Here is a 13845-nt window from a genome sequence, read left to right as displayed (position 1 = left end):
AAACATTACATCACTGCTGATGAAACGACATATTGTACAACGTGTGGGCTGAAAGGAAAGGCTTTGGCTTGTGGCTGGAGTATCATCAAACACATAATAACAGGATCATAGCATCAAGATTCAAACAGCATGCCAATAGAACCAACCTTACACTATATTTTCTTCTACTTATTTTCATCAGAGACAATATTAATGTGCTTGTTTAAATCAATGAATCAGACGTCAATAAGACAGAACAAAAAAGACAACCTTTAAGTCACTCAGATCTGACACACAGCAAGATTAACTCAACAATCATGAGAACATTGACTGTCTTTCCGGCACATGGCTGTAAGGCGCTGTGCCCATGGAATTACAGTATGTTCAAGGTCTAACTGCTAACATTAGCCATGTGGCCAGCTAAGTTATTGTCATTTAAGTCGATATGGGAGCTGCTCTAAGGTCAATGCTGAGATCAATCAGCTTGATGTCCCAGGCAGCCATGGCTGAAAAAAGAATTGAATGCCATTCAGCTATATCTAAGCATAACTGATGTCCCCATGCAGTCAGTATGCATTGGCCAGTCTGCTGGCCTGCTCCATCTTTTCATTACTTCAGAAATGTGTTATAGTATCCCAATGGATGATTGCATTACCTGTTTAACATGCTGGTATGATGTGGCTTTTTTTGCATGTTCTAACCAGCTGTATAGAGTATACGTCGCTGTGTCATTTATCCCTTCGACATATACTCGACAATATATGTCGAAGGGATATATATGTGTGTGTGTGTGTGTGTGTGTGTGTGTGTATGTGTGTGTGTGTGTGTGTGTGTGTGTGTCAACAAAATATGTCAAAATTGTGCTTTCATTTACACATTTACAACTTGAAATCTCCAGTGCACGCACATTACATTTGCATATTCAAAGTTGTTTGTTTGTTTGTTTGTTTTTTAATGAGTAGGAAGAGGTAATAGATGTGACAGATATTTGAGTCTGATCAGGATCTTCCTGAATCAGACGGTAGTGCTCTCAGTGAATAAGCCAGGGAACCACCCACACTGCGGTTAAACAGTAACCCACTCTACCTGCTGAGCCACCACGCCTTCCATTGGCAACTTTACCATGTTGCCAAGTTGACACACTGTATTGGAATGCCGTCATAGCTGTATTAGCTGAACAAAAATGCTCAAATTAAAATGAAGAAGGGCTCTGGTGAACAAATGGCTTTCCATGGAGCAATTATAAACAGAGTAACCACTGCATGGTTACTTTGCAGCCACTCATTCTCTTAATGTATGACCCCTGACTGAAAATATATGTATATCAAAGCAATATGAGTGGATTTAGAGTCACTGGATTCATTCTTGTTCCTCTTGTTCCCCCCATCAGTTTGATGCCACTCATTGTCATGCACATGCACATTAACATTTCCTATCACCTTAAAAGGTGGTTAAGCTCTATTCAGTGTGACTGTGTGTACAATGGTCAACTCTGTTGACTCCAAAGGACCAATGGTACAGTCATACATGCTACTCTTTTTCTGGTTGTACTTTTCATTAGTTGTGACGCCCTACACACTGGCGTGCAGATTATGTACAATTCCTTCAATGAAATGGAGGGAAAACTGACTAAATGCAGGCTTACATTTCACTACATACCCTTGACAAAAAGATTCCCTTAAACCAACACAACATAACTTTCCTCTCATTATACACAGAAGAGCCTGTGAGAAGGAAGAAGTGATATTTTCCATATCATTTGAATTGATCTTGACCTCAGTGCAACAGATGAGCAGACAGCAGACTGAATACAAAATTCATGTCTTATCTTGGAAAAAAGTGACTCAGAGGTTTTAGCCCCTCCCTGGCCTTATCGTTTCAGCAGTGTGCAGGGGTAAACAGTGCCTCCACGTGCTGTGGACTGATTCTAGAAATAAAACTGGTAAAACAGAAACGCAGTGTTATGTTGTAAAACTTAGATCAAGATGATGAGCTGCATTGCACAGGGGGCTCATAGAGTGCCTGTATGATCCCTGCAGTCTCTAAGTCTGCCGCGCAGCCCATGAAACCATCAGTCACCCAACTATCAGCTCAATCTTTGCCTATGAGTCTAGAACAGCCCCATCAGGTCTATGGCTTTTTCTCAAACTGCCATCATAACTGTGACAGTTATCTGAGCACCACAACCAACGGACTGAAACTGAGGATCAAGCTTTATTTCAGTCTCATCCCATTTTCTCCAGCCTGCATCAACACGTATTCCACCACCCAGCCAAGGATGTTCAGCCCACCCCTTCCTGTTGTGCTGCATATCTGTGTGCTGCAGACAACTGCCCATTAGATAATGTTAAACTGGCACACAAAAGAGAAGGAGCTTTGCTGAAAACTGTGATGATGGCTGACATCACGCAGTTTGTGATGAGAGACTTTGTACAATAGTATGTTTCCTCCATTATCCTGCAAGGTCTAACAGCGAGAGGAACCACTTGGAGCTGGTACTTAGTTTGCACTACAATACCACTGGTGACGCTGTCCTCGTTCAGCCTGAAAGCTCTTATGCTTTTATATATTTTCAAGTTGACATACAATGGGGAGCAGTAGAGGTTTTTATTTGCATATTTTAAATGTGTAAATTAACTGGGGCCAGAGGAAGACTTAATTGATGGAAAGGTGAAACTCCAGCTTCAAATCATTATGGTGAAGCACAAAATATGATTTCAGATCTAAATAAATTTTTCCATCAGATGCACCATTATTAATACTGTGCAGCGACATGAGGGGCTGGACTCTTACCCAGGAAGCACTGAGCGACAGCAAGGAATAAGCCTGGACATGTTTTCAGTCTATTACACAGACACACACTGTATGGACAGACAACCATTCACACACATATTTAGACTTATTGATGCTGCCCTCTCATTTTTCATTTGTTGCATTTTGGTTTTGTCTCGTCCCCATTGCTGGCTATAGGTCACACAGCCTACTATAGGCTACAGTTCACTTGACACTACCAAAAACTGCATATACATATATCAGTCATGTATGGTGAGTTTTATTCTACTCGAGTTATCACATCATATTGTTAGAAAAATTCACATTTGAACATCACTAAGCCCATCACATTCTGACCTTTCACCATGATCATTATAACAGGAACAAACCAGCAGGTCCCAGTGCTGTGCAGGAGCATTGATCTAAACGCTGTTGATGTGAGACTGCCATGGATGAAGGTCTCTCATTTACCTCCAGCTTTGCCATGCGGTACGTCCTGTTAGATAGCTGCACAGATAAAATGAAGGCAGAAAATTATCACAAGCAGCAGGCATCCACCTACACATTGCCATACATTCCCACTTGTGGTGCAGCAAAGTTAAAAGACAAAAGAACAGTTGCTGAAAAGCAAATAATTTGTTTTCAGTACACCTGACTTTAGACTGTGGGAGGATATTACCGCCTCTGTAGGGTATAATGCAGGGGTAGCTTGGTCTTTTTCATAATTGTATGGCTTCAGTTTTTGTTTTTTTTTCCAATATAGCCTAAAGCCTAAATCGTGTGTGTATTCTAAAGTGTACAGTCCGAATAATAAGCTCTAATCTATTAAAGCCCAAAATCACAGACAGTCAAAGTGACCTTTGCAGACTCACCTCAGCAACAGTTCCAGACTGAACCCAAGCTTTCTAAGAACACTACAAAAAGCTCTCCAAATCTCTGCAGAGAAATGTGTGTAAATGTAAATGGCGATTCAAAGCAAAATCAAGACAGCACAGAAGTATGTGAAAAAAAGGTTTAAAAGATAATAGACCTACAAAGTTCACTAAAAATCATAACTCCAATACATTACTTTTATGGTCTATTATCTAACTATCCGTGTTATGTTTATTCAGGTGGTTCATGTCCATGAGTGACTCTGTAGCTGTGGCCACAATTATGTCATCGATGTGACTATGGGCCACAAGAGTGAACATGTGGTTACTCATATGAATCAGTCATCGTCATAGTTAGCCTTCAGCATTGGCAGTTTTCCTCCAGGAGTTATACAATAATAAAATCTGTGATAAAGCAGTTTCAATTATGGCTCTATTTTTAAAATAGTCAGTAGATAGAGGGGGACTGTGTCATTGATGAAAAATAATGTGTGTATATCTTCCAGATATTGCTACATCACATAGTTGAGTGTACTCTAAATCTAAATCCACTTTGTCATTAATGAGTTTCATTTTCATTGCAAATATGCTAAGGCAGTGGATGGGAAAAACTCATTTATTCAAGTACTGCACTTATGTACAGTTTTGTAGTACATGCACTTTACTTGAATATTAATGCCACTTTACTTTTACTGCACTGTATAGCTATAGATCTATATCTATAGTTCTATGTCCCCCAGTTACATTACAGCACTGTTTGCATTTGAACGCATCAATGATCCTAATAAGTCATTTATGTAATACAGAGCCAAAGAAAATACATGAAGTACATATTCTTGATAATATGTTTTTCACTCAAGCGGAATGCAGGACTTTTACTTGGAAAGGGGTATGTTTAATTGTTGTATTGTTATTTTTACCCTGATCTTCGCGGTCATGTACTCTCTGTGTGGGACGAAGAGCAGCTCTGGGACATCAGTTCAGGACCAGCCCAGCCAGTGACGTCATCACAGTTACCTTGAACTCGTCACATTTGCGCTAAACTTTGAGACAGAAGCACACGTTGGGCCAGGGCTCGGGATGAGTTAAATGAAGTCTGTGGATTTTAACATCTCTATCAAACCATGACCCAGTCCCTACAATGTATGGTAAGTGTCACTAAACGTTTCTTTTTGCTCTGGGCGCAGCTGATGTCACTGCTTGGTATCAGTGGAGTTATTGAAATACGTCTGTTTGGGTCGTGTGAGGGCAGCCTGGCATTTCCTGAAAGAAACTGAATGTACGGTGACTCCAGTCAGTGTCCGAACGGCCGTCGATAATAACTCGTTTGTTTAAACGGAAAGGTGTTGTCTCAGGTAGCGAAGAAGCAAGAAAGGCCACATATTGTCGAAATTCTCCAGTTTTTCAATACGTTTCTTGAATGGGAAATTAAATTGGCTGACTTGTGGGACTTCCCAGTAGTCTAGTTTGTGTCTACAAAAGTTTCCTCCCAGAATGTCACGTTTGTCTGTCAAAGCAGTCTCATGGCGTCTGAGCTCAGGTGCCAAATTCCTCTTAGGCTTCCAAAGCTCACTTGTTCATTCAAGCTCTTCCCTTCACTCACGAGCTGCTCCAAAGTTTCTATGGTTCACTGCTGATGGTAAATTAACAGTTACCATTTAATTAAAAGAAAAAGGTGAAACAAACGTTTACTACTAAAACCTACATTGGTCCAAACCGGGTGTCTTCCTGGTGTCTATATAAGACAATATGAAGCGCACTTCGAAACTGACACAGGTACACATCCTAAATATCTGGATATGTACTGAGTACTACTAATACTATGAATTATTAGTAATTCCCCCTCTGTTCGGCTTGGTAATAATCCGCCAAGCAGCTTGACTCGGTCAAAATTGTCGCTTTCATGTGTGATTTGCGTGGTAATCCTGCTCCTGGTCACTCAGCGAGCGGCGGTGTGAAACCTCCAGAAACTGGAATTTGGTCAAAATGAAGCGCCGTGTTGCTGATTATATGCATGCCAATTTAAAGCATGGCTCACAAAGATTCAGAAAATGTCTTCATGTTGTAGTTGAAATTTCTTGTGTATTTCTGTGCGGTGAACGAGGCTGCATTCATTTGTTTTGAATAGAGGTTTGTATGATTTTTCCCCTTCGTGTCAGATAGTCTAAAGGTTTTGTTGAGCAGTATGTTATTATATTTGATTGTCATTTAATTTGTTTAAGCACGCTATTTAAATTTAATAAAGAAGACGGGAGGTAGGCTGAAATGCTTGGCAGGTGTGTTTGTGCATGCTGGGGAGATGCCCCTTCATGATTGAGGCAATGTGGATAATGTGACGAAATAAGGGTGTGGGCAACAATCTTGAGGCCTGATTGCCTTGGTTATTCCCTCAGCCAGGTCAGGTATTGGCTGTATTTGGACACACGCTGACAGTGTTGAGCTGACATGTATCAATTCTTGTAAGACTTGTAAGTTTACGATGACAGTCTCACATTACTTACGATGATTTACACAGTGCGCGGTCATCAGGCTGTACTGGTGCTCTGAACATGGAGTTGAAGCATGTCTAAAGGAAATCCCCTTCTCCAGTCACATTCACCTGCTCAGCTCTACCCTTGTTTATTAACCTGTGGCCAGATCAGAAGTGCATTAACATTGGTTGGCACGGTCTTATGAAGTGTTGCATCATCTTAAATACCTCTTGTAAGATAAGGAAGCTTTCATGGAAAAGTGACTCATATTTTTAAGTATCTGGTAAACAGCCATTTTCCTGTGAGCGGAACTGATGTGTTTGTAAAGGACTTTAGACTGCCATTACAGGACCAGACACAAATATGAATGATGAGTCGTCCACATTGAGAGATGTGTCTGATCTGTTGCTGGGGGTGCTGTCCTCAGGCCCAGTCGGCCCGGCTGGTGGGGAGACTCCCTACCTTGGTGTGGGGTGGTCAGGTGGTCAGGTGGGCCCGGGTGTGGGCGCCCCCTGTGCTCACAGTCCCTGATGACTGTTCTAGGTGTGGACGACCCGGTGGCATCTTCTCAATCATTAGCGCGTCTCGTTACCCCTACTACTGTCGAGAGAGAGAGAGAGAGAGAGAGAGAGAGAGAGAGAGAGAGAGAGAGAGAGAGAGAGAGAGAGAGAGAGAGAGAGAGAGAGAGAGAGAGAGAGAGAGAGAGAGAGAGAGAGAGAGAGAGAGAGAGAGAGAGAGAGATGGGTTTTTAGTGTTGTTCTATTTTGATTTATATTGTTTTTAACTCTTGTAAAGCACTTTGTGTTGCATTTTATTACGTATGAACTGTGCTATTTAAATAAAGTTTGATTTGATACACTGACATGTAAAATATAAGATTTACAGTAATGCAATTAACAAAGGAAAGCACCAAAAGCGAACAAAAACAAATGATTAAGTAGTAAAGTAAAGGTTATAATATAACCTTTACTTGCTACCCTCCTGAATATTATTCATTATCAATGAATCTGCTGATTAGTTTCACAATTGATTGATTAGGCATTTGATCTATAAAATGCCCATCACAATCCATGAGACTTCGAGGTGACTCAAATATCTTGTTTTTGCAGCCCAAAGATATTCAGTTTATGATGATCTAAAGACCACATTTGAAAATGTCAATCCAGAGAATTTCTGCATTTTACTTCTTGAAAAATTACTGAAAGAAGTACTTGCTACTTCTAATTTCATCATTTGGTCCATAAAATATCAGATTATTTACTGATTTGAGATCATCTATAATATAGATAAAGTTGCCTATTTTAATTTAGTAAAGTAGAAGCTGGCATGTCTTGTTTTGACAGATCAGCAGCCCAAATCTCAGAACTATTCAGTCTAAGAAATTAGGCATTTTGCTTATAAATTACTAGAATTATTAACTATTTTAATTGTTGCTGATTAAGTGCATTTGTAATAAAACTGATTCTAAAACAAGAGAAAAGGGAGCAAACAATAGCTAGATTTTTTGCTTTTAGCATGTTAACAGCACTCATCTTCTTTCCAAAGGTTCTTGTGGTATTGATCTGGCTTCTTAAGCCCATGGGGTCTGGCCTTGGTGCAGGTCCAGGCAGGACACGGCGAGACATCCGCTGCAGAGACAACCTAGAGTACCCGAATGGCAACATCTGCTGTTTAAACTGTCCAGCTGGTAAGACACATGGAACCACGCTTGATTTAGTCCACTGAGACTAAAGTTCTGTCAGCAGCTCGAATCAGAAATCCATCACCAGAGCTATGAAGCAGGTTGAGTTTGACCGTGATTGGATATTATTCAGCCAGAGTGACAGGTTCAGTTGAAAGCTTAATTCAAGTAGGTGTATACTGGTATTTTAGGGTTATGTTTTTGTGTGTGTGTTAGGTACACGGATGATATCGCCTTGCACCACAGCAAGAGAGAAGGGAACGTGTGAGGAATGTGACGATGGAACATACACCGAGCATGGCAACAGTCTGAAGCAGTGTTTCAAGTGCACACAGTGTCGCTCAGGTAATTCTGCTTGACGGCTTTACGCTATCGATTGGAAAGACTGTGGAAGAAAAATCAATAGTCAACCTTTTCGGAGTGCTCTGAGCATAAACTTCGACTTAACAAGGTCTTTTTCATGTTGCTTTCACAGATCAGGAAATTGTAAGGGCATGTACTCACACTCACGATACGGAATGTCAGTGCAAATTGGGAGTATTTTGTGCTCCTGACCAGGCGTGTGAGGTGTGCAAGAAGTGTTTAAAGTGAGTCTATGCAAGCCAAACAGGCTATGCCCCTGATGCTTAATCATTTTTTTAATCTGTTCATGCTTTAAATCGTCTTTTTTCCTCCCTCCAAACTAGGTGTGAAAAAGATGAAGAGATCGTGAGGAATTGCACCTCTACTTCCAACACAGAGTGCAAGAAAATTCAGCCCAACTCCGGCTCTGCCTCTGGTACACAACTCAGTGGAAGCCATGGCTTTTTGCTCCAATGAAAAGATATATTCCACATGACAATATTATGAGCTTAATATGGCGCTAATGGTTGTCAATTATGTTTTGTTGTTTTGTTCTGTTTTTTTAATCAGCAAAAGCCTCTGTGATTGTGCCACTTATACTGTTTGCTGCTGTGGTCATTGGGGGAATTGTGTACGTGTACGTGTACGTGTGCAGACGCAGAGCAGCAGGTAAATGGAAATGACGACACAGTATCTTTTAAAATGTATGTAATGTTTGTTAATGCTTTCACAGGCATGAGTCTGCTTCAGTGCTGTGTGGAAAGCACCTTGTTTCTTCTTACTCCTGTAAAACATGCAGCCAGGTGATCCTGTAAATCCGTTGCCATGTTTTATGCAGGTTGTGCTTCCACAGACATAGCACAGCTGAATTTGATTGAACCAAGCTGACATACAGTGTCCACTTCTTACTGTCCAGTGAGGCTTGATGTCGAGCTCACCCGTGGAATAAGCCACTGAATATGTAGGGGTCCCCACACATAGACTTTATCTCGATGGGCAGCTACTAACAGCTTCCAGAGTATATTTGGTCACCCATTGTCCAAGCGAACGACGCTGTCTATGATTGATTAATCGATGGACAATCTCCCCTTACTCTGCCTCTCCATCTACTGACAATGGCATATGCTTTGCAGAGAAACAGAGAGAGAGATGTCCCTCCCATGATTACACTGCTTGTGTAGTGCACTGTGGAGTAGCGTCTCCTGTTTAATGCAGGCCTGCTTATGTCCTTGTTTTGGAAAAGCTGGTTTCAATCATTTTGATTGGCTACATCGTTAATAACAAGTCTCCCCCCCAAATGTGGCTCACCTGCTGTTGTGAAAACTGAAATGTGAGTTGCTGATGAAGAAAGTCAACAAAGCAGATGGGCGGGAAATGCTGTGCGTCACACTAACAGGGCGAGCACAGTTTAGCTTTAACACAACAATAAACAAGTTGTCACATCTTTCCAGGTAGACATTTCCCTTTCAAAGGCATGCCATTCAATAACCACAGTTTAAACTGTGATTTTGCCACTGAGATTGTAGTTGTTGGATTCACAGGACGTATCACACAGAAACAACTTGTGCGCTGAATGGTTTAGGATGTAAAGTGGCAAACGGTATCACAGCAGGCTTTGTGGCTTCGTCACACACGGGCTGTGCTTCACACCACCTTGCCAACTCGCTGCATGTTTGTGTAGCAGTATGGGCACAGAGACCTGCTTAACTGGACTGCAAATGGCATGTACAATGTTGATTGTTCAAGCTGATGAACACACAGCAGCAGGTGCTGTTGATGACGTGCTTACACTTCCTGCTGACGTTGGAATGAGGTGTAGTAGGATAAAACGTAAATGTTGGGTAGGCCTACATAATGATCCCGTGCCATGCTGCCAGCAAGGGTGTACGTCGTCATCAGACAGAACTTGAAACTGGACTGCTTAAATTTTTGGCAAGTAAAGCAAAGGAAGTGTTCCCCTCTGGTTATCACGCTGGTTATAAACTCACCCAATCCAGCATAAAGTGGTGCTGTATCGCAGTATGAAAATCCCCTGCTGTCAGGTGCTGCACTGAATTCCCTTTGTTTTTCAGTGTTGATATACCCACCAACAAATATTCATGTCACACATACTGTAAATGCCTTCAAATAGCTGCATGTGGCCTTCTGGGGGATGTCTTAACATTGCATACTTCTTTCCACACATCTCTTCAGATTCTCAGCGAAATCTACCAGATGGGCTGAAAGCTGGGCCGGTGAGTCTCTTATGATAAAGCACATCAGTAAAATGAGCTGATTGCAATGACAAGTTTCCTCAGACTTTATAGACAGATTTAATTCAAAGAGTAAAGATGAAAACAACAGCCTGTACTGACTGTACAGTAGTCTGAGAAAAATAGAGGTGTTTAAGGATGATTCTCTGTTCAAAAGGACATAAAGGATGTGTGTTTGAACACCTCTTCCTCTCCAGCACTACAGGGACAACCGTCCCACTGAGGAAGGAAGGAGTGGAGAACCCCAAAGGCTGAGCTGCTCAAGCCTGATCCTGTCCCGCCAACTGGTGAGAGCCAAATCCTCCGCTCGAATGGAGGATGAGCGTAAAGTGCTGTGCGAAAGCCTCAACAGCTCAGCCAGTAACTCCCAGCACAGTCTAACTGGCATGCCCTCCTATGCCTTCCCCGCACCCCTCCCCCAAGCCAGCCCTGCGGTCCCCAGAGAGCCCAACAGGAGGGTGAGAGCAACCGCTCATTTTCAACACTGCCACTATGCTCGCTTGTTTCCTACTCACCTGCTTACGCCTTGCTTGTTTCTACTTAGTAATGCTTTGCTGTCATTACAGCTGGTGCCCTCACACTGGTCAGACTATGCTCCTCCTCCACTTTGCCTCCTTTGATTCTTACCTGACAAAGTGCATGAAAATTGTTCAACACAGCTGCCTTGTTCAAAGATCACAAAGCTTCACTCAGCACTGACTTCTGTTTCCAAACTTTGACCATTCACTGTGTTCACCTACTGATATTATGCAGGCCAACTATATGTTTACTGTGGAAATGATTAATATTGTACAAGTTAAACTGAAATTGATTTGAACCACTTTTGTTCAGATTGCATAGAAATGCACAGTTTATTATTGCTATCATCATTATGGTAATCACCTTTTTTCAAGCTATTTTGCTTAAGCTTCCTGGAAATGGTGAATAATTTACATTCATGTAAATTAAGTTTTTCTCTGTCTCCTGTTATATAAAATCACAGTGACTTGCTGATCGTCATTGTGAAACATGATGATTTCACAATGATGTTTTAAGCTTTGTGTAACATGTACTAGTCTGCGTTGTGACACATTTGCAGGTCAACTGCGACTGTGTTCAGGGCTGTTTTGATATTGTTGGGAGTTGATGAGTCACATGTTCCGTGTTACACCTGTTAAAGATTACCGTGAAGAGAGATTTCCTTATTAGCCTGCATTCTTTCCATTCAAACCTGAAATTCCTCTTTGCATGTTTTGAAATGATAGCTGAATAAGAGATGAGTTGTATTAGCCAGGGATACTATTTATGACTCATGAAGACTTTCTGCAGACGTCTTTGGATATTAATGATTGTTTCTCTCTTTTGTCATTTAAGGAGGATGACCAATTTCCCAAGCTTGTTCCTGTGAATGGTAAGGAGTTTTTATTTTCATCCTGTCCATAAATTGTTAGGCCCTCTTTATGTTACTCAGATCACACATCAGTGTGATGCATTGCATTGCACTTTAGTCAAAAACCACAGTGGACATCAGCTTCAGTTTTTCTTGTAGTTGCAGCCTTGCTTTGGGATTCAGTCCCCTCAGTCAGGTGGATTTACTTATATACAGCTTCTGAATGTTCAAAATGAATGTTATTAGTACAATGATGACCACATACCTGAGAGAAGTCAGGATACACGAATGAAAGTCTTTCTCTCTGTCTGCAGGTGAGGAGTCTCTGAGGGGATGTTTTGAGTATTTTGAAGAAGTCGACATCGACTACCACAAGAGATTCTTCCGTCACCTCGGTGTTAGCGACAATGTGATCAAAAGCAAAGAGCACCTTCTGTATGAAGACAAGATCCATGAATTGCTAAATATTTGGGTGGAGAAAGTGGGCAGAGAAGCCAGCTTAAATGACCTGCTGAAAGCATTGCTTGAGTTGAATCAAAGGCGAACAGCAGAGACTGTCAAAGAGAATGCCATTACTTCTGGTCATTACGTCTTTGAGGATAAGTGAGAGGTGAACTGTTTTCAGGAAACCCTGCAGAATACGTGTATTCTTTGAATATCGCTTATGGTTTGCGGTCCTTGTTGCTGAAAGCTTGTGTTCCATCCAATACTGGTTGAACAAGCATCGCATAAGGCTACTAGGCCCATAGAGGTCTTTGACAAAACAAAAGTTCTCATAACAGAAAGTGTGAGTACTCTAGTCTCATGAATATCACTCATGGTGTCAGGTCCTTGGTGCTTCTTGCAAGCTGCTGCGTCCTCCAACACGGTTTGGAGGAGCAGTGCACAAGGCTACCACCCATGTAAGAAAAAACCTCACCTGTACTTTTACTGAAGCTGTTCCTGCTTCAGGAAGAGCATTTTACAGTACTGTACAGCTCTGATGGTCTGATGGAGTAATGTAAGGTATTGTTTTGACAAACATGGCTTAATGACATGTCTGTTTGACCTTACACACAATCCAATGTGACATTGTTTTTGTCTGACTGAAAGGGATTTATTTCCTTCTGTCGATAGTATTTAATGACAAAAAAGTGTTTGCTGTCTTGTATTCTACATATACAATGATTGCTTTTTACTGAAAGAAAAATGACAGGTTTGATTGTTTCACATAGTGACTGTGATGCCTTGTATACCATTTTGGTTCCTTAAGATGTTTTGTATTTGTTCAGAGGGAAGTGCAGTATAACTGTTGCCAATCCCCAGGAATGAATATCATAATGGTTGCACTGATTGAGCAATTGAACATGTCAAGCAATAAACAAATTACCTAGTGATCAGTGGAATTGCTAGAAGTATTTGAAGTTCTTATGGTGGAGAGCAGTTGTGTTTGAGTTTGTTATATAAATCATAGGTTCTCTGCCTGATTGTGTAAACTTGTTTATAGAGAGAGTTCATGGCTCAGATTGGTTGTTGGTCAAAATGAATTCATGTTTCTTATCTCTTGTCTGCGTCATGCTTCTGGTTTATTGTTACACTTCTGTCATAATCCTGAGCACAACAATGACAGCTTTGAAGTTTTATTAAACTCCAGAAGGTTGTACTGTTGACAGGGTAATTACAATGTTACCTATTTTCTGTTTGTTTACAGTTTAGCCTGTTGCCTTGTGTTTCACTTCCAGGCCCTGAAGTGTTTCAAATTCTTTGTTAAATTAAGTTTTGTTTTTTTTTAAATAGATTTTACAGACCTATTTTACAGATTAATTACAGCTTGATAGCTCTGAAAAATCCAATTCACAATTATGCCTATGAGAAAAAAAGTGCAAAAATAATAAACACTTTTCACTTCCCCTCTCTCCCTTTTTTTTCTTTGACTGAAATGATGTGCTTTTAAGTTGTAAGTACCCCGTACAGTGCTGTTGCTCAGGTTTGGCTGGAGCTGAGTGTTCATGCAGAGAAAATATATGCAGGAAACTGTGCACTGATGCAAACTCACAGGCTTGTATTGAATATCATTTAAATTCACTGCCACCTGTAAATTGAGTTGAGCCAGTGTGCCTGCTAGATA

General features: G+C 41.1%; 1 protein-coding gene across 2 annotated transcripts; it reads left to right on the top strand.

Moving 5' to 3' along the window:
- Nucleotides 1-4651: 4651 nt before the first annotated feature.
- On the top strand, nt 4652-13626 carry hdr (hematopoietic death receptor). Of its 2 annotated transcripts, none has more exons than XM_070964673.1 (10): nt 4652-4771; nt 7640-7781; nt 7992-8120; nt 8251-8362; nt 8462-8553; nt 8688-8786; nt 10311-10351; nt 10567-10656; nt 11723-11759; nt 12053-13626. In XM_070964673.1, the coding sequence occupies exons 1-10, from the start codon at nt 4748-4750 to the stop codon at nt 12343-12345; spliced, it is 1059 nt and encodes a 352-aa protein (XP_070820774.1). In that variant the 5' UTR covers nt 4652-4747; the 3' UTR covers nt 12346-13626. The 2 variants fall into 2 exon arrangements, with proteins under 2 accessions (XP_070820774.1, XP_070820773.1); XM_070964672.1 differs by having other exon boundaries at nt 4703-4771; nt 10567-10827; nt 12053-12414.
- Nucleotides 13627-13845: the final 219 nt, after the last annotated feature.

The sequence above is a fragment of the Chaetodon trifascialis genome, chromosome 6, assembly GCF_039877785.1.
Source record: "Chaetodon trifascialis isolate fChaTrf1 chromosome 6, fChaTrf1.hap1, whole genome shotgun sequence".
Taxonomy (NCBI): domain Eukaryota; kingdom Metazoa; phylum Chordata; class Actinopteri; order Chaetodontiformes; family Chaetodontidae; genus Chaetodon; species Chaetodon trifascialis.
The sequence above is the reverse complement of the archived record's forward strand: the minus strand, read 5'-3'. Positions and strand labels throughout refer to the sequence as shown.